Here is a 19,925-nt window from a genome sequence, read left to right on the forward strand (position 1 = left end):
TAAACAAAGCACCAGAACTGGGCGCGAGTGTCATCGGGAAAACAATGCCTGGCTACTACATTTCCAGCCTGTTTACAGATTCAGCGTTTCTAGGCTTTGGCCTGAACAATAGATGTAGATCATCACTGGCAGAGAGTTAACCTGGGCCTGGGGGTGGAGAGAGGCCCGGGGAAAACCAGCATTGCTGTCTTCTGACAGCTGGAGCGAGCAAGACAGCCAACACAGCCGGGAAAGCAAAGAAGTCAGGTTAGTTTTTTCCCAGGCCAAAAGAACAGAGGCACTTTTCATTGTGTTTAAAAAAGATTTCTATTTATTTCCTGTTGGTTTTTTTCCCCACTGATATATAAATATGCCCAGCAGGGCAGGAAGTTAGCATCCACAGGGGCAGACAGGGATCCAGCCCAGCTCCTTTCCCTGCCTTCACTCTACCTCACGCGAAAGTCAGTCCTGCCATTTCGAGTTGGTTTGGTTCCTAGTTCACCACCTTCAGGCAGCCCCAGAGTGTGCTGCTAACCACTTCCTGCTGCCTCCCGTGGAGCCGACTAACTTCAGACCTTACAACAGTTCTGCAGAGAAGCCAATGGATTGGGAAATGGAGTGGAAGAGGAAAGAAGAGGGGAGGAAGTGCTCCTTTAAGCTTCAAATTCAAACTCGAAGTACTGGGGATCGAAGTAATGGATGCGAACATAGCCATCCTCACCACCACTGCTGTAACTGTATGGGAGAAAAGACAAGATAAAAATCACCAAACCTCGCCAGGAGCTCACTGCTTCTAGGTTTATACCAGCAAGCATTAAGAGTCTGTTTTCATAACTCCCTCCCCAATAAAGGGGTCACAAGCTGAAAGCCCAACCAGGTATAATCTGTGCAAGGTGGGTGTCAAAGCACCCTGTCTGCAGGGGCAGGGGGAAGGCCTGAAGGGAAAGAGCCCCGAGTGTGCTTCTGCAGAAGTGATGTTAGAGAACTGTCTGCCAGCTCCTAGGAGAGGTCAGTTTTGCGTGTTGGGGCACTCAGGAAAATAGAGAGGAAAACAGAAGTTAGAAGTCAACAGGTGTAAATCAGGTGTTAAGCAGCCAGTTTATCAGCAGATGTTTTTGCACAGGCCCCACAGCACCAGCCTTGTTTAGCTAAGAGCCAGCCTAGCTGCAGGGATTTCTGTCCCCAGGACAGCAGTGCAGACTGCAAAGAACATGGTGTTTTCTTCTCCCAAGAGTCTGGAGATGCTGCGTGTTAGTCTGAGGAGTCAGACACAGCCAAAATGTGCAGCAGGGCATAAGTGAAACCCCCAGCCAGCTCTGAGGGAGGCAGCAGGATTGGGCAAGGTGCTGGGTCTGTTCCTCCTGCAGAGCTCCTGTGAGGCCAGCCACAGCCCACATTTCGGTTAGGATAAGCTTGACCTGGCCATGCTGCAAGACCCACACAAATCCTCACCTCTTTCCATCAGGGTGAAAAGCAACGCTATTTATCGGACCGAAGTGACCCTTCACTCTGCCAAACTCTTCTTCAAAAGCCAAGTGGAAGAACCTGGGAGAAGGAAGACGGTTTAAATTATCGCAAGAAGTTGGGAGTCCTGACTGGGCACAACCAGGGTTTCCTGAATAAGCTCTGCAATTTTAATGACTCCTCCAACTCTGCCAGGAGCAAGATGCTCTGGGAACAGCATCCCCCAGCTGGGAGGACTACTTTGAGTGAGGAAAAGGACCAACCTCGCCTCAAATTTGCCAATTCTAGTGGAGGTCGTGGTCACATCCATGGCCTCTTGCCCACCACCAAGCACGACCTGCAAAGGGAGAAGTCACAACACATCAGCACTGCTTACACCATACGCAGTCGGCAGGAGCCAGGAAAGCAGAGAGCCAAGTCTCAGGGAAGCCTCCTACTAACGTGGCAGATCCCACAAACCCATTAACAGGCCAGGTTCCAGTCCCAGAGAAGTTCCTGCCTCCCAGACACCTTTTTTTTGCAGACAGAGAACACAAAGCCTTGTTTCCTACAGCAGGCAGCAGCTGAGTTCCCTGGGCCCACCCCACAGCCGCATTTTTTAGCACAGACTGGGCTGGTGACACCATGCCTTCCTGGTGGAATTTCCCAAGGAGCTCAGCACGCCTCCCTCCCCTCCGCATCCCCAGCCGGCGTCATGAGGCGGGCGATAGCGTGGCTGCCGCAGTCAGAGCTGCCAGGCGGCACCACAATCTCACAAGCGTTTACGCTGATAGACACTACAACAACTCCGAGCAGGCCAGGCTCACAGCCACGCTTCTCCGACGCTGCGCTGCTGGGAAAGTCCTCGCTCCCCTGCTGCAAGGCTCAGCAGGCAAAGCCTTTCCCCACCATGTTGCCTCTGCCAGAAACTAGTTTACAGGCACCTGCTTCACGCCAGCCCCCGCCGGCACACAGTGACAAACGGTGAAGCAACGCGCAGCGTATGCGCTTGCAGGGCTTCCTGCACCAGGGATACAGTGCGAGCACAGAGAAGGGAAAAGGTAGCAGCACTAGAGACACCAATAAATAGGATGAGTATCACTTTCTATAATCCTCCTCACATCCCCACATGGGAAACCCCAAGGAACTCCTCTATACGCACCCATGCATGTGCCTCCCATTCCCGCTACCTGGGACAATGCGGGAATCACAGTAGGGCCTAATAAGATCATTCTTACATGATCAAAAATGGGGGAGAGTGCTGCAGAGTTCACTGGTCGCTCTGTCCGGAACGTCTTCAGATGCTCAAGAGTTGTGCAATCAAATAGCTAGGAGGCAAAAGGAAGAGAGTGGTATTCTGCAAAAGAGCTGGGAGAATCATCCACTTACAAGCAGACCCTGTGTTTTTTGCAGAGGCAACAAAAAATTATAAAGCAATTAACTCATACAAATCCCCTCCCCTGGCTGCCAGTCTTCACCTGAGCAGATGTTAGCTCTCCAGTCTCTAAGGCCATACATGGGCACCCAAATCCCCAAGACGTTTCCACAGAATCCCAAATACCAGCCTAAGGTAACTCCCACCTCTATCACCTCCTGGAAGCAGCAAACTGCAGTCTCAGTTTTGGCAATATTGTCTCCAATGCCTGCGTGCTAATCTAACGCCTCCCCTCGCTCGCTGAACTTTCCCACTGAGCTTTGACTTTATGCCTTCTCCAATTTCTAAGGAGTAAACCTCCGAGACAGCCATGTCTTTGAACAGGGTCCTGCAAGCAAGCGTCAGTGTCCACTGTGTTACCAACAGGAGGCCTCACCTTGGCTGTGTTGTCCTTGGAGGCAGTGATGAACATGGTCATGTCCCTGGAGGTCTGAATATCATTGATTTGCTTGGTGTGCTCCTTGATGTTCGAAAGCTGCTCCCCTGACTGAAGGATAAACAAGGCAGTTTCAGTGTGCTGGCAAGCAAAGAGAGCGTAGAAAGATCCCCCGTACATGCGACTTCTCCATTAAAAACAACTTAGGAGATGTCACCGTCAGCAGTAGGGCTGACACTGATGCATTAGCCTTGCTCAGACAAGCCGCGTATTTTAACTAGTCTTTCCACAAGTCTGCTGGTTTGAGCCAAAAGTCCATATTCTGCCCCGTGGCCACAACAGGAACACTGCAGGATCCTCCCCCGCACACAGATGCCGGAGGGAGACGCTGCTTCTTATCGCACTGACCTTGGCACTGAACTGGTTCAGCTCTCCACTCTCGTGTCCTGCAATGATGAATTCTCCTAGAGGGCCCCACACAGCACTTGTGATTTTAGAGTCACTGCAGGGGATTTTCATGTAAGGCTCATTTTTCTCTGCAGGAAGGAAGGAAGGAGACAGACAGACAGAATGGCACCAGCTCCAGCTATCAACGCTTCCCCTTAAGTCCCTTGCGCCGGCATTGCCCAGATTCCTTACCAATCTGGCTGGAGTCACGAAGGTCAAAGAAGCTCACAAAACACTGATATCCCATCTGCTTGTCTGTGGAAAACATGATGATGTTTCCTCCAAAGTCAAAGCCACATGTCCTCACGGCTGAGCTAGTCTTCACCAGAGCAAGCTGCTTTCCTAAACACAGGGCAGAAAGTGTCACCTCACTGGGTCTTTCATGGCAAGATTAACGAAAATGATCAGTTTAAATACGAGGTTAGAGCAACAGTGAGAGCATCCAACATGCTGACAAGCAGGTTCGGCGACCTGCAAGCATTAACCGCGCACTGACTGCTTGGGCGGTGAGATGAGTAAATTAACTAAATGTTCATTAGAGACCAGGAACATAAACAAACCCTTTCCTCAGACAGGCTGAGTTAGGATTCAGACATCTTTCAGCAGGTTAAATGAGCACATGTTCTGCTGCCACCAAGCAGACTTCAAGGCAGAGCTGTGAGTCAAACACAACTTGGGAAAAGGGTCTTACCTGTCTCACAGTCCCAGAGCCGACAGCTGTTGTCTGCAGAGCCAGTGAGCACATGTCGTGTGTCCCCTAGATCATCAGTTAGGGAATCTCAACATGCTCCTAGTTCCAAAAAGCTACTGTCTAGATACACAGCTAATAGCTATACACAAGATAAAAAAGCATTATTACACAGAGAAATTGCAGACTGAGCAATTTCTATTCCAGGACTGGCAGTAATTCAGTACAGACAGGCACAGAGTCCAAGTGCTCCTATTGCAAAACCCCAAACTTTTCTACTTGAAGTATTAAAGAAAAAGGTTCCAGTTCCCACAGTAACATAACCTTTGCATGCTTCCATCTCTGTTATCTGCTGCTGGCATCAGAGACAGAAGATCTTGTGCGACTCAGGCACCCTCCCAACACTCCCAGGGCCCCGCCAGCAAAAGCAATGAAGCACAAGTGAGAGCAGAGGGCGCATGTTCCTCACCACTGCAAACTGTTCCAAAGAACAGCTGAGGAAGAAAGGAAAACTATCCACAACAGGGAGCAAGGGAAAGACATCAAGGCAGCTAATTGGACTGCAATACCCCTGCACTCCTCTTCAGGAAGCACGGCAGCACAGCTGAGAGGAAACCACCAACCGGGACAAGCTGGTTCGAGCAACCAAAGGATACAGTCTGCGTCCACGCACCAGACAGCTCCCGTGTGGCCGTTGTACGTGCCAAGCCTCTCTCCGTTGACTGAATACCAAACGTTGACGATCTGGGAGAAGAAAACAGTCAAGCACTCCCCCCCTTCGCTGTACTGACGGACTAGCGAGGCCCGTTAAGCGCCTCTTTGCTGAATTATCACGACTTTTTACCACCGCACGCGCGGGGAAGGGGGGAGAAACAGTCTCCGCGGAAGGGGAAAGCCGCACTCACGGGGTCCTTGGCCACGGTGAAGAGCAGGTCTCCCTCGCGGTTGTATTTGATCTGCGTGATGGAGCGCTCGTGGCCCTGCAGCAGGATCGGCTTCTGCGGGGAGGGGGGGGAGACGCCATTTAACGCCTCAGACGAGGCGCGGCCTCGGCCCCGACCGGGGCTTCGGGCCGCGGGGGGGATCGGGGGCGGCAGGCCCCTGCCGCCCCCGATCCCCCCCGCGGCCCGGAGCCCCGGTCGGGGCCCACATCGCCCGGCCACGCACCCCGGCCCCGGTCCCCCTATCCCCCACTCACCATGGCGGCGGCCCTGACAGGATGGTGAGGCGCGCCGACCGCTTCCGGGTCACAGAGGCCACCCTTCCCGCCGCCGGGCGGAAGTGCGTCACCGTAGCTATGGTGTCGGCGGGTGAGCTTCCGGGGTAGCCTGTTGCTAGGGGACGGTGTGGGGCTCTGGGGGGACGTGGCTCCGGGCCAGGTGTGGGGCCTTCCCTGGGGGGGGGGACGTGGCGGCAGGTTGGGCCCTGTGTGGGGCCTTCCCTGAGCAGGGACATGGCGGCAGGCTGGACCCGGTGTGGGGCCTTCCCTGAGCGGGGATATGGCGGCAGGTTGGGCCCAATGTGGGGCCTTCCCTGGGGGGGGACATGGCGGCATGCCGGACCCGGGGTGGGGCCTTTCCTGGGGGGGGACATGGCGGCAGTTCGGGCCCAGTGTAGGGCCTTTTCTGAAGGGGGCTTGTCAGTGAGCCAGACCCAGCTGGGCCTTCCCTGAGAGGGGATTTGGTGGCAGGCCAGACCCAGTGTGGGGCTTACCAGAGGGGTACGTGGCCCCCACACGTTCCCAGCGTGGGCCCCCTTGGGGGGGGGACAACAGCCAGCTGGGCCTGGTGCTCGCTGGGATCAGCAGCCTGCTGATGCACAGCTGTGCTGCAGGAGAGGCAGCGGCGCTGGTGCTGGTGGCCGTGCTGTGGGGCAGCACCGGGCCGTTCCTGCGGACGGGCGCCGCGGGGCTGGAGCAGGTCCGGGACCAGGGCCGCCTGCGGCAGCTACTCGCCGAGATCCGCTTCCTGGGCCTCAACTACAAGGTGCGACCCCACTCTGGCTCCTAGGCCAGGGAGGTATCTGGGTGTTAAACTGCCTTTTGGGTCATTTCTATCCACTCACTTCTAGACTTGCTGTTTTTATTTGAACTACTAAATAATCCAGCTATCATAAGAATTATTTATTCTCTGTAATATTTCATTTACTTACCTACAGCACTGCTCTCCCCTTGCAGAATTTAGACCACTTTGTAGACAGCAAGTCATTAAGCCTCTTATTTTGCATAAAATAAGCACTGTCTGCACTGTCTGCCTTTTGCAGGTTAGGAGACTAAGACTTTGAACAGCTTGTTACTGGCAGCAGAATCATTAGCGCACTGTATTTCTGCTGCTAAACAAATCTCAGAGCAAGGGGGTCGGGGTTCCTTCATTGCTCCCTCCTGGGGCTGCTTCCATGGGGCGCGCGATGGTTTTGTGTGCAGCAACTGACAAGCTTGTATTCTCCTTGCAGTACGTGGTGCCCTTTCTGCTCAATCAGTGTGGATCGCTCCTTTTCTATCTCACCTTGGCATCCACAGGTTAGTTCTCATTGCTTCTGTGGAGTGGGTGGATTGGGACTTTGGGAGGAGCAGTCTTATTCATTAGTCTGGTGGCCCAGCTAAACATCCAGTAGCTGCCTTGTAATAGCAGCTAAGTCATTTACATACTTAGTGCCTGTGATTTGTACAAGATCACTCATTTTTAAAGTGTGTTGAAACTGTTCCATTTCAGATCTGTCCCTGGCAGTACCACTCTGCAACTCTCTGGCTTTGATAGCCACACTGGTGACTGGGAAGATTCTAGGAGAGGATACTGGTGGTAAAAGTAAGTTAGACTGGAAATACATTTTGTCACAGTGCCTCCTGCATGTATTTGCTAACTTGATAGTGTAGGCTACCATGTTTTGGTGTGGTCTCTAGTGTTTTTGGTGTGGTTACTGTTTATTTCTGTAGGGGCTGTAGCAGGAATGCTGATCACTGTCCTAGGAGTCACACTCTGCGTAGCTGGTTCATAAACAAGACACAGTGAGAAACAGCAGGAAGAAAACCTATTCCAAGGTAACCCCCGGGTCTGAAGAGAGGAGTTTCCAGCTCAGCAGCAGACCATTGGGCTCAGTTGCATCTAGGAAGCTGCATTTTGACACACACATCTAAAAACATGGATTGTAGTCCCTTAGCACTATGGTGGAGCAAGGCATTTTTCAAGGACATCCTACTTGATGTCCTGGATTACGGAATTTTTTCCATGAGCGTTTCAAGGCAGGGATGACTGAATTATCTTGTTTGGCGCTAGAGGGATAATAAATTGTTAATAAATCCTTCAAAGAGACTCTCCTTTGAAAATGACTTTGCCTTAATTATGACCCAAATGATTTTCTGTAGAAGGAATCGGAAGGAAAGTCTCCTCTCTCATGGCTGAGGCTGTGAAAGCGGCTTCCTTCATTGCTCTCAGCTGCAGTGTATCCAGGTCATGTTGCACAGCCCAGAGGAATACCACAGGGCTCTTCTCAGTGTTCTTCATTTTGTAGAATGACTCTGAGCTGTAAAATAGCAAGTGTAGTTCGCTGCTACAAAAGGAAGTGTCTTTCTTTTCAGTGAAATAATCAGTCCAAAATACCAGATAGATCATTGAAGGAACATCTTCGTTACCCTTGTAATTAATCATGAACTCTAGGGAAGGATACATTAAGTCTTGCACAAAGAGTGTTGAGACAATAGCCATTTATTACTACGACTTTTCCTGAATTAGGCAGATATTCTTAAAACAAGTCTACCAAATTTGGGAGCAGATTTGATTGCTGCAAACATTATCCAAGCACTCCAAATTAGAGGCACAATGATGCTATGAAATATTTTTAAAAGAAGTATCTGACACAACAAAGTTTCTGGCAGATATTTTATTATAAAGGAGTAAATTCTATTTGGTAATTCTTCCTCCTCAAATTCAGATACAAACCAATTTCTTAATTAGAGTTCAGAAAAACAGCCCTGTCCTCTGCCAGATCATCATACTGTAGAGATGAGGAAAGGAGGAGTACTTACATTATTTAACAAAACTGTGCTTTTGATTCCTAGTTCACTGGTAGTTTCCCTCACAAGCCCAGATAATTAGGGTGCTTGATCTTAGAAGAAGAGTTTGTTAATTCATCAGAAACCTTGGCCAGTCTTTGGTGTTACATAAATCTGAGGATCACACACTTTTATTATCTGCAGCTATCCAGAGAGCAATCTCCCTAACTGTCCCTCTCCTATCACAGTCCCTTTGTGAAGTCTTCAGAGTTCCTTGCTGCCAAGGAAAGACATCATTCAGTGCTTTTCATCCTTGAGTCACTGGCATACCTTTGCATTGCCATGGTCTTTTGTGATTTGTCTGTACTCCACACCTTTTTGTGTTAAAAAAGAAATACAGTTATTAATGTAGCACTTTCTGCTGTTTCAGACAGCTTCTGGGACTAAACTGGATTCCATTTCCAGTCTTGCCATGGCTTTGGCATGCAGACTTAGGTCCCTAGGCATTAAGTAAGCCAACTTTGAATTTAATTGAATGATTCTATCCCACTGCAGGGGAGAGCTGTGAAACTCAGATACCACCACCTGTACAGCAGTGTGATCTCATGGGGGAGGAAAGGCCAACTTAAAGCAATGGCACTGGAGTGCCTCCCCACGCCCCGGTAAAGAAATGCTGGCCCAGCCTCTCGGGTAAATACAGCACATCAGACTCCACACTGAGCCAAGAAGTAGCTAATTCTTTACTAAGGCTTTCTCTAATTTAAGTTCAAAGGATGTGTTTTCCTTTGAAGTTTTAGTTAATCCACAGAGACTACCTAAGCAGAACTGTGAATCATCTTTAACATAACACGTGCCATCCCATTACATCAATTCTAAACGTCCTTATGAAAAGTTTAAAACATGAATACTCCACTAACACTAAGCATCTTTCAGACATTTTTCACACTGATTTTTGTTTCTGAAGAAAAAAAATCATAGTGTCTTTTTAAAGTTTCAAACTTGTTATTACCTAACAAATGCGTTCAGTCATTTTAGGAATTACATGTTTATATCCTGCTGGCTTCCAATCTGCACCTGGCTAGAGGCAAGTTCTGCTTAATGGTTATATCTGAGGCTACTAAGTTTTAGTGTAAAAAAAATCTGCACTAGAACACAGCCAGGAAGGATCTTACACATTTCACAGAAACATCAATAAATACCTTGTCGTGGTTTCTCATTTTGGCTTTTTGTATAAATTCTTCCACAGTCTCTGCAACTCTCTGGAAGAGGGTAAAGGACAGAAGTAGGACCAAAAAAAAAAGTCTAGGAAAGCCTTTGATATCTCCACTCTAGTGGAGCAATGCTACTCTTACATACCAGGAAAAGTGAAATGTTCATTACCCAGATTACAATCTCCAGACTTTCTAAAATGCAGAGCCCTGCAGTAACCACTGTCCTCTGGCTTCTGAAGTTCCCCCTCGTGGTTACTTTTATTGTTACAAATTCCAGAGGAAAGTACTTTATAAACCTAGTGTAGAGCTTGACTGAAAAAAAGCGAGAAAAAACGAACCACTTCCTCAAACCATTGCTATAAACTACTAATTAATCTGTTCTCGGGGCCGTCTCACAAAAAGGAAGCATTTCTTTATTGGGATACTTCTGAGACGTCCCTCGAATGGCTGTCTCTTGGAGTCGGCCTCCCTGCTGTGCAAAACCAGGAGCCCCAGTAGATTCTAGTGGAACCATGAATATCTCCCTGGAGAGACTCCTGAGAGGGCAGAAAATTGTATCTCATACCTGATCAATGGGTACCTCCAGCTTTGTGTGTTCATCCTCTTTTACTTCCTTTGCACCTCGCATCTCCTTCCTGGGATCTTTGGCTTTATAAACACTTCCTTCTGCAAGGAAGAGAAAAGCTGTTAAATGGGTATTGCAGGTAGCCAAGTTACAGAAAGGTCAGGTCCTCATTATGTGCCCTGATGAGAGAGGAAGGAGCAGAAATGCAAAAGTTATTAGGTACACTGCATGGCTGCTTTCTTTTAGTGCATCTGCAAATATTTTGTCCTTTAGCATCAAAGTAAAGCCAGTCTTTCTGAACATTTATAGCAGAATGTCCTTTACCTTGATCAGGCCAGTGCTGCACATTCGTGTTACTCCTCCTGTTTTGTCCTGCACGGACAGGTTTAGCATGGAAAACAGATTCTTCCTCTTGGAGGTGAGATTTCCTGGCTTGCTTGTGCAGTGGTGGAAAAGTAACTGGGATCTTGTCTTTCTCTGTGGCTTCTGTGGTCTGCACCCTGCGACAGTCCAGCTGAAAGTATTCATCACATACTTCTGTTATGCCTTCATGATAGAGCAGTTTATGAAATGAGCAGTTTTGCAGGGCAATCCAGTAAAAACTCTGCAACTTCCTGCCCGTGAGCCCTAACCCTGACTGGTATGAAGCTGTAACATTGCATTCTCTTAACAAGATTTTAAGTTGATATTACAAGTGAATAGGTACAGGGAACACACAAAATTATTTCTGTAGTCACTACCTGTTGAGGTGGGAAAGCAAGAGCAGAGTCACTAGCTCTGTCTCGGGAGGCAGTGTAGAGTTTGCCAAACTGAAAACAAGAGGAAAATGAAATTTTAAAAGCAAAATAACACTTTCAAAATAACAGAGATAGCACAGATCCAGCTTTCAGTGGACAATCCAGCCCAGCTGCTGTACCTGCAGTCTCCACTGCATATTTTTCCCCACACAGCGAGCAGGAGAGAGCTCTCAGCCCCAGTATGAATTCTCCCTCTCCACCAGCCAGAAAGGAGAAGAGATGAGTAAAGCCACTTTAAGGAGATTTTCTTCAGGCAGTGAGATTTAATTCAAGTGCAAGCTTGCCATGTCTTCAGCTGCTCCTCTGAGGGTGGTGCCAAGTAAGGGTGCTGTAACCATGGCAATTGGGAATGGAAATTGCTATACCCACCCATTGCTCATGGACTGATGTCTGCACAAACTCGACTGTGCTCATAGCACATACAGTCCCACACCAGCTGAGCCACCTACCCTTTTGCTGTAGTTTTTGCGCCTGCTGTTTGGGTGGTTCCTGTAACAAAGAAGCAGCAGGTTCTCATTATCAGGCAGAAGTCATGGAAGACATGATCCCCCCTCTCCTTTTCCCACAAGGAAGGGCCCAGAGGCATGTTTGCAGCACAGGTAGAGCACACTCCGCAGCAGCACACGTTCCCCCACCAAGATGCCAGCGTCCTGTGCTGAGAGGCAGTTTGACTGTGGCTTGCCTGCTGAGACTGCATGCAGAAGCAACAGTTTATACCAACCAGTCACATTGTACAGGCCTCTCTGTATTGCCTGCAGCTGTAAGAACAAGCAAATCTGATACAGCTGAGGCAGACAGGATACAAAAGGCCATCCAAGAGGCAGATGGCTTTGTATCACACTGCTGACCACAGGCCTGTGAGATTCAGTGCTATTCCTAATGGGCAGGCACTCTTCAGTGCATGCTGAACACTTAATGAGAAACAACCAAAGCACTTGCTTTCTCTGGTGGTGAACTCTGGATTTCAGGAGCTAACTCTTACACCAAAAGCTCTGCAGCTACATTCTTTCTTCCTAAGCTTCCATCACAGGAAGCAGAATTCAAGCCTCAAGGCAGACAGCACTGAACAGAAGGGCTATGGAAGGGTTGGCTTCAGTTAAAGACTACCACAGAGATGATTCTTTAAGCCAGCCAGCCAGCCACAAATACCTGCCTACATACCATAGTGTCCCGTTCGCAGAAGTCTGGGGCACCAACAGCTCAAAGTAAGGCAGGTTTTTGTATTTCTCAGCTCCCACTGCCACATAGTAACCACCATTCACCAGCTCCTCCCCACCGGACACCTGCGTTCCATCCAGCCTGCAGAGCCTCAAGGAAAAGATAACAGGGTTTAAACAGAGCATGCAAGGGGAAGTCACAACCCTTTCAGCGTGGAAGCAATCGAGCAAGTGCAAAGTGGTAAACACGACCAAGGCAGGTCAGAGGGGATAAATTTATTCTTAGCATTACTCTAAGGAAGTAGGTGGAAATATTACACCAGAGGATCAGTAAGATCCGGTAGATTTCAACTCTCCTTGGGTGTCAGCAGCCCATAGTAACTAGTTGCATGAGAAGGTGGACTGTATTTTTGAATAAAAGTGCCTCCCTCTTCCCTTCCCTGTAGATATAAACCCCTTTTTATGGCATGCCTTATTGTTTCCTTATTGCTGTTTCACCTGACCACCAGCAACATCAACCCTCCTCACAAAGTACTCAGGGCACTGGGGTTATCCCTGATTTAAGATGGGGAAACCTAAATTCCAGGACCATGAAAGCTAATGAGTTTACCAAAGCAGGTTAGGAGCAGCTGTCTGAACTCCCAGTCCTCTGTGCTAATCAGTGACACTTATGTCCCTGGACATAAGCGCAGAAGAGCCCGCAGTGCCTTGTCTGGATACCCACTTGTGAACAGCTCCACTGCCCAGGTTGGCTTTCCCTGTTAGCACGGTCAGGAGCGTGTCCCACTCCAGCAAGGTGCTCCTGGAGAGCAGCAGTCGGAAAGGAGGGCTCAGCAAATCCCCGTTCCGGAAAACRCTTCAGGAGAGACAACGCAGAGCATGTGGTGAGCCTGTATGCACGCAGCTCCCACAAAGACGACACTCACTGTGCCAGGGCAGTGACATCGGCAAATGTGCCACATGCATCTCTGTCACCTTCTCCCAGAGCAGGCAATACATGGAAAGTGGCGAAAAGGCATGACACCAATGCCTGGACAATATTTGCAACAAATACTTCTGGGAGAGACTGGGAAGCGTCCCTGTAGGGCAGTATTGCCAGGAACACACAGAAATTCCCTCCTCCAGCCTCTGAAAATGTTCCCAGAGACACCCCCAAAAGAGAAAACACTGAGGCACTTACTGTATCATGCAGGGCAGGTGGGTGTGCTTCTGCCATCGCGACGAGATGTTCTGCTTCCAGGGTGCTACAGTGCGGGGCTAGAGACCGAGTTCAGTGCACAAAAACAGTCACAGCCTTGGCACAGAGCCTCCCAGGGCTGTTCCCTCTTCTCTGGCAGGAGCTGCCTGCCCTGCCTTCACACTTGTTGCTGCTAGGTGGGGTTTGTTGTCAGCAACACCAAGGCCTGGAGAGGCTCTTCGCATAGCTGGGTGCATTCCAGGATCGCCAGCACCCGTGAACTGCTGTGCGCAGATCCTTCCCCTGCACTATTAAGGGGGATGGAAGGTACACAGCAGTGCTCCCTGCACTGTCACACACACACAGAGTCCTACTGATTTCTGTGGCATTTTTACCTGTCTCCACTGGGCACCTGGCAGCCTTTCAGCTTAACTTTTGTTTCATCAGTGACAGCCCTAGCATCTTTCACACTTCTTCCCAGCTCATTCTGCACTCCTGCCTGCCCCCGCTCAGCTCAGGGACTCACCTGCATGCCATTGCTGTTCCTTGTCTCACTGAGTTGCTTCATTCCACGATTTAAATAGCTGCAAGAACAAGAAGTTACCACGTACTAACTGGGACAGTTTGTGAAGGGCAACACTTCCCAGGAGCTGTGACCACTGGAATATGAACAAGCCAAAGGAGAAAGAACAGGCCACTAGCCATTGTGGCCAGATTTTCAGCTGCAGGCCAAACCATCCACATACAGTATTTGGGAAGTGGCTTGCTCAGTGCTGAAGCTCCAGCCTGACTTTTAGGTGATATTGCACACAGCAGAAAGGGTCCAGATCCACATCCATGCAACTTCCCTCCTAGCAGTCTCACTTTGAGCAGGTTCTTTCCCTTCCAGAATTACACATGGCTCACTAGTACTTTGACTTAAGGAGTGTTGCACATACAAAGTGAATCTGTGGTACGACCAGAACTGAATCCTGAGCCACAGGTGGCTAAAGAGCAGTAAGAACATGACTGGCCCCTGCCTTGGTGCGTCACGACTGAGTATGTTTATTGTTGGGTCACTTCTGAAACAATCTTCCAGGCTTCTCATCTCTCAGGCCTCCAGAACTTCAGGCTAAATTTAAGTGTTGCATTTAAGAAATTCTTAGTCAAATTCAGAGCATTTCAGTTCTCCATGCTGAAGACATAGAAAACATTTTGTTCTTTGAGCTAATTGTTGATCTAGGCTCCCAGGGTTAACCAGTATTAATACTGCTTGGACCGCTTCCTCAATAAAATGCAATATGCACAGTGAGCCAAATTCAATCCCCCTACAGTATCACACAAATCCCCTGATGATTCAAGTGATGCCAGGAATCTTTTTAGCCCTCCGTCTTTCAGGATATACCAAAAGCTCCTCATACATGTTTCTGCTTCATGCAGGATTAAAAAACAAAAAAACACTCCACCAAACCAATCCAAAAGTATTTGTCAGAGTGGAGACAGTGCAAATGGTGACTCTGACAGGGAAGCTGGCAGCAGAACCTCCCACACGCCACAAAGCGAGATGTGTGCAAGGCAGAACAGCACCTCTCACAACATCCCCAGAGAACGCATTCCTCCCCCAGCATGTTTTCTTCTGAGAGTCAAATGACCTTACCAGGAATATTTGCACTTTCCAAGCAATCTGGAATATATCCAGTAGATTCCAATAAGAAAGGAAATTAAACAGAGAGATCTGCCTCTGTTTTTAGTTGGGTTTGTACCCCTTTTATCTCTTTTATTCATTCACACCCCAATACATCCCCCCACAGAGGTGATTTAAAGCTGCTTTCCAAACCCAGAAACCAAAGGTCCATCTACTCACTTGAGTCTTTTGAACCTTTCAAAGCCTGCAGCCACGTACTGGCACCCGTCCTGCAGGTCCCCCAGCTCAGCGACACGGTGGCCCTGCCTGGGCGTGTAGAGATTCCTCACAGCCAAGGGTGCACTGATGCTCTTGGTCACCTCATTCAGAAATGCCTCAAAGGTCAGGAACTGCCGCTGGTTCACCACAATCTTTCTCCCGTGGAAGAAGGGGTCCCCGTTGCGATACACCACCACATTCTTGGCTGGAGGTGCCAGAGCTAATCCACGGGAGCTCATCACCTGTGGATCAAGCAAGCTCCTCTGGCCAGAGAGGTAAAAGGACCAGCGTGGGGCAAGGAGAGCTCTGCCCAGCCTCACACTGAGCCAAAACCCTTCTGACCAGGTGCCTTTGTGTTCTGCCTCCCGCCTCAGCACAGCCCCAGGAGCGACTGGCCGTCTCCATGGCTGCAGGCCCAGCAGGAGGAAGTTGTGGGCCAGTCCGGAGACCACATCAATCAAACTGCAAAACATCTTTTTGTTTGAGAACCAGGAACCGCACGGCTCTTTAACCCTCACCCTCACCGCACACCGAGTACTGTGAGCTCCCTCACTGGCCAATGCAGCCACCAGACTCAGATTAACCAGCTCAGAAGAGCAGTAAGTGCCACTATATTTATGGCAGCAGCTCACATCCCATCCAGGGCAGTGGTATCCAGAAGCCCTCCCCACTTTGCTATCACTCACCACCTATGTGAGAAGTGCAGTGTGTTCCTGTCCTGCACCTATCGGACAAAGATCCACACCACAAGGGACACATCACCCTTTGCACTGAATGGGTTGCCACAGGTCAAAATGGGCTATGGGCTCACTTGGCTCCATCCAGGAGAAGAAGGCAGGACAGATAGGGACAGGCAGGTTCAGAGACAAACTTCAGGAAAACTTTTTTATTCGCAAACAAGTCAGCATCATCAGGAACAAAAAGCTTTATCCGCCATACGGCAAGAGTGTCCGTTCAGGAAGTAGGAGCACAGAGTGTTTGCAGAGAAGACTGAGGGTCACACTGAGGAACCACAGGACTGTGTGGAAAGTCCCTTTCTGAGGGCCACTGGACACCCCTGAACTAAAGCAAAGTGAGCAAAGCATCTCTCTGGACAAAGCACTTTCAAGGCACAACACCAAACCCTCTAAGTCCTTACTGGCTCCCTCAAGCAACAGGGGTTCTGTCCGAGTGACTCTGCCACATGTAGAGGTATTACCACTGCCAGAGACGTGCAAGTCAGGAACCAAGCCTCATCTCCTGAAGGTCAGATTTGATGTGCCATCTCTTCCCACCAATAGCACAGGAAAGCTAGGAAACTTTCCTCCTAACTTAGTACTTCAGCTAGGTGTTCCCCAAAACCTACCACAATTGCTTGGAGATCCCATATACTGCAGAGCTGAGACATACAGAACCATCCCAAATATACAGCTCAGATACCAATATGGGTCACCCCTAATTCAACAGAAAACTTGTTCCTGTAGGTTCAAAGCACCTGCTGCCATCAGGCAGTTTAGTTCAACAACAAGCAATCAGCTGGTCACTTGGAACTGGTCAAAAAGCACCTTCTGTAAGTGACAATCTTCCCAGCCTCAATTTACCTCTAGGACCATCCAGCCACCAGAAATGGGGTTCTTGTGGGAGAAGGCCTCACTGGGACTCCCTCCAGAAACACAACCTCCCTGGCCTTGCAGTGATATTTAACCCCTGCTTTGACCAAATGTTCACATTTAAAAAAAATAAAAGGCTTTCTTGCCACATTCATCTGAAGCGGAGAACATCAACCCATGGAGCTGGAGTTCTCCCAGGCTGCTGCTGTCCATGAGGTCACGCTGTGACTATGGTCCTCCAGCTCAACTGCTTCTCCACACCAATACAAATTTCCTGCAACCTCCGGAATGTTCTCCTATGGGTCAGGAGTCGCCAGCTTCTTTTTCAGCCTCAAGTACTGCAAGAGGAAGAAAATCAAGCACTGATGATTAAACCTAGAAGTAGGAAAGCACCTGCCTTGGCAGACTAGCCAGTAAAATCGTTAACACCTGACCAGAACATTCACATGAGTCTCACCCTTAAAGCAATGCAAATAGCAACTTGCCGAGTGCCTAGATATGTACTAGCGTATTGTACAGATATGATATTTATCAAAGAAGCAAAGTCTCTGTAACAGGCCAGGAGCTAAGCTTGTAACCGAATCTAAACAGTCTCTGTTTTCCTTTATCATTCCTTATTTTCCGCAGAAGGAAAAGAAGGGAAAAAAACAAAACAAAACATTGCTATCATCTGATCCAATCCTTGAGTAACTGAACTTTCACTGTTCAATCCCCAGTCTCACCACAGACAGCACCTCTCTGGCTGCAAACAGGCACCAGTCCAAACCACTGTTTTGCAAGAGGCAGGGTCAGGCCCTTACATTTTTACGGCTCACAATAGCTTGTTGCAACCACAGCAACTCCATGATCAAGTCATTTCTATAGGACAGGAGGCCAGGCACAGTCCGAGGAAGCTCCTTGAAATCCTCGAGTGGAATTTCTGCAAAGAAACGGACAAATAAAGCATTATCAGAACAAACACTTAGTAGCCAGTTCCCTTTCCCCTGCAGTCAGAACCAGAGAGAGCTAAGAGATATTCTCCCAGATTCAGGCCACAGTTTCAGCATAGCTGGACACTTTGCCAACCAAGCTTCAGTTTGTCCTTAGCTATACCCATAGGTAAGTTACCTGTAGGGACTCTAACTGTGGAGAGCAGTGCTAAGCAGATATCACGCATCTCAGAAAAGGGATTTCAACCAAAGGCCCAGGCAAGAGACCTCAGATTGCATCTATTGTCTCTTCTGCAATGAGTTACTTCGACTTGCCAGCATATTCTTGAGGTTTTGGCTCTCCAAGGACCTGCTTTGCCACCTGCACTTACTGCTACGTCATTCAAACCATACAGGGAGAGCCTGCAGCCCTGGCGTGTCAAGTGACTCCTGTCCCTTACCCAGGCTGGCTCCGGGGGACTCCGTCTCCAGGACAGTGCTGTCCCATACAGAGGATACGCTGCTATTGTTCTTCCGCTCCTCGCCTTCTGCTGGGGCACTGCACCCCTTTGCAGAGGATTTATCTGTATCAGCCCCTATATTTGGCCTCACTTCATCACCTTCACCTTTGGAAGTCACTTCCTCACTTTGCAGCTCAGCTGTAGGTTTCACGTTGCTGCCACAGCCCCAGTCTCTTTCTGGTTCAGAAGCCTCCAAGAGACATTTCTCCTCCTGCAATTTCTCTGTGCTGGCCTTATCACTTGATACAGTCTCTTGGGTAGTTGAACACTTTACTTCCACTGGCTTCTAGAAGAACAACATGCAAACAACTGAACATAGAGACAAAAATATAAAAATCTCAAAGGTTGGCTCTTCTGTGGGCCAGTGCTTTTGTCCCAGCCAGCGACCTGCAGTTAGCAGCAACTCTGGCATGATACCAACATGCGCTGGTTTGAGCCATCGCTAACATTTTAAAGGGCCTTTGTTCCAGAAGTGGTGAGCTCATTAAAGAGCAATGCTCAACCACCGCAAGAGCTGATCAGATCACTCAGTGTGAACAAGTGAGGTTGGTACACATGGGCAAAAACTGCAGGAGTCATGTGCACAGTTCAGATGTTTAATCTGTGACTAAGGTTCATCCACAAGAAGAAGTCCTCAGTCTGGAACTCAATGACACAAATTGGGGAGACAAAAACAAGCCCTTGCTACATAATCGTTGTTTTTTCTTTGGTAGAAATACAAGCTACTGAGACCGCGCTGCAGAAGAGAATCGTCGGCAGCTTTGCTGTCTGGACATCAGGCCCCACCACCCGCGTGGATCAGTTTGGTGCTGGCACACTCTTCCCTCTCAGACTAAGCTGCGAAAGCCCCTGCCCGACCTGCAAACTAGCTTTCCCGGGAATGACAGCGCAGGCAAAGGCACGGACCTTCTCCACAAACACAGGCCTCAGCAGGTACTGCCCCCTCCACTCCAGCTGGTCCAGGTCTCCTTCGATCTCCTTCACCACGGCCTCATACTCTGCCCTCAAGCTCTGAAACTGCTTCCGCCACAGGTAGCCCCTGACGCAGGCCTGCAAGCACAGGGCAGAGGCGCCGGTGGAGCTGGGTGTGCCGTTAAGCTGCTGGATGCCAGCGAGACCCCTCCCCGTCCCCCCGCCGGTCTGTGACCATGTAGCCCCCAGGGGAAACGTCTTACGGACAAGGAATGAACACGTTCTCTGTTGGCTTTTTGGATGGTTTCAGTTTTAATGAAACAGTGCCTGCAAACTGTCCAGCTGGCCCAGGGCCCCCTCCAGCCGTGCAGCCTCCCCCAGGGGACCCCCATCCAGCGGTGCCCCTTGCCCAGCAGTGCAGCCCCCTCCGCGGACCCACCCAGCTGTGCCCTGCGCATCCCCCTAAGACACCCCAGCCGCATCCCTGCATGGGAAGCGCCATCCAGCTGCGCCCCGGGACTCTGCCCAGGAACCGCCCTCGGGACCCCATCCCGCTGTGCCCCAAGGCTGCACCAGTAACCCCCAGCTGGGCCCCCCCCACACACTCCCCCAATACCCTCAGCGGTGCCCCAAGGGCCCCATCCGGCTGTGCAGGCCCCGGGCTCCCCCATCCAGCTGCCCCCCCCGGGCCCCCCAGCGGTTCCCCCCCCGCCCCCGTCCCCACCTGCAGGCGGATCAAGGCGCGCAGCCGCCGCCGCCCCTCCTCCCCCGGCCCCAGCTCCAGCTCCATGGCCGCGACCGCCCGGCGCTGCCGAATGACGTCACCCATCCGCGCCGGCGGGGGCGGTGC

The 19,925-nt window shown here is 49.9% G+C and overlaps 4 protein-coding genes across 9 annotated transcripts; 1 reads left to right on the forward strand and 3 right to left on the reverse strand.

The window, feature by feature from the left end:
- Positions 1–332: 332 nt before the first annotated feature.
- Positions 333–5,648, reverse strand: EIF3I (eukaryotic translation initiation factor 3 subunit I). The gene is made up of 11 exons (XM_026085903.1): positions 5,567–5,648; positions 5,274–5,366; positions 5,025–5,112; positions 4,372–4,437; positions 3,873–4,022; positions 3,642–3,769; positions 3,234–3,344; positions 2,661–2,750; positions 1,707–1,780; positions 1,432–1,524; positions 333–714 (listed from the first exon to the last, which is right to left on the reverse strand). The coding sequence occupies exons 1-11, from the start codon at positions 5,567–5,569 to the stop codon at positions 633–635; spliced, it is 978 nt and encodes a 325-aa protein (XP_025941688.1). The 5' UTR covers positions 5,570–5,648; the 3' UTR covers positions 333–632.
- TMEM234 (transmembrane protein 234) lies at positions 5,573–7,676 on the forward strand. 3 transcript variants are annotated; one of them, XM_026085904.1, is made up of 5 exons: positions 5,573–5,678; positions 6,202–6,353; positions 6,820–6,886; positions 7,080–7,172; positions 7,301–7,676. In XM_026085904.1, the coding sequence occupies exons 1-5, from the start codon at positions 5,588–5,590 to the stop codon at positions 7,360–7,362; spliced, it is 465 nt and encodes a 154-aa protein (XP_025941689.1). In that variant the 5' UTR covers positions 5,573–5,587; the 3' UTR covers positions 7,363–7,676. The 3 variants fall into 3 exon arrangements, with proteins under 3 accessions (XP_025941689.1, XP_025941691.1, XP_025941690.1); XM_026085906.1 differs by lacking the exon at positions 5,573–5,678 and adding an exon at positions 5,775–5,877; XM_026085905.1 differs by lacking the exon at positions 5,573–5,678 and having other exon boundaries at positions 5,960–6,353.
- On the reverse strand, positions 7,460–15,897 carry DCDC2B (doublecortin domain containing 2B). 2 transcript variants are annotated; one of them, XM_026085899.1, is made up of 11 exons: positions 15,107–15,897; positions 13,790–13,847; positions 13,267–13,343; positions 12,811–12,942; positions 12,091–12,228; positions 11,379–11,418; positions 10,873–10,941; positions 10,457–10,646; positions 10,133–10,233; positions 9,556–9,615; positions 7,460–8,730 (listed from the first exon to the last, which is right to left on the reverse strand). In XM_026085899.1, exons 1-11 carry the CDS (start codon positions 15,616–15,618, stop codon positions 8,650–8,652), a joined length of 1,458 nt encoding a protein of 485 aa, XP_025941684.1. In that variant the 5' UTR covers positions 15,619–15,897; the 3' UTR covers positions 7,460–8,649. The 2 variants fall into 2 exon arrangements, with proteins under 2 accessions (XP_025941684.1, XP_025941683.1); XM_026085898.1 differs by having other exon boundaries at positions 12,091–12,237.
- A 119-nt stretch (positions 15,898–16,016) lies between these two features.
- On the reverse strand, positions 16,017–19,899 carry IQCC (IQ motif containing C). 3 transcript variants are annotated; one of them, XR_003256672.1, is made up of 5 exons: positions 19,800–19,899; positions 19,070–19,213; positions 18,104–18,449; positions 17,457–17,653; positions 16,017–17,072 (listed from the first exon to the last, which is right to left on the reverse strand). XR_003256672.1 is itself a non-coding variant. In XM_026085902.1 (5 exons), the coding sequence occupies exons 1-5, from the start codon at positions 19,863–19,865 to the stop codon at positions 17,031–17,033; spliced, it is 714 nt and encodes a 237-aa protein (XP_025941687.1). In that variant the 5' UTR covers positions 19,866–19,899; the 3' UTR covers positions 16,017–17,030. The 3 variants fall into 3 exon arrangements, 2 of the variants coding, with proteins under 2 accessions (XP_025941687.1, XP_025941685.1); XM_026085902.1 differs by having other exon boundaries at positions 17,535–17,653; positions 18,104–18,446; XM_026085900.1 differs by having other exon boundaries at positions 17,535–17,653.
- Between the last annotated feature and the right edge of the window lie 26 nt (positions 19,900–19,925).

This window comes from Apteryx rowi, unplaced genomic scaffold (genome assembly GCF_003343035.1).
Source record: "Apteryx rowi isolate R43461 unplaced genomic scaffold, aptRow1 scaffold_68, whole genome shotgun sequence".
Classification (NCBI taxonomy): Eukaryota; Metazoa; Chordata; class Aves; order Apterygiformes; family Apterygidae; genus Apteryx; species Apteryx rowi.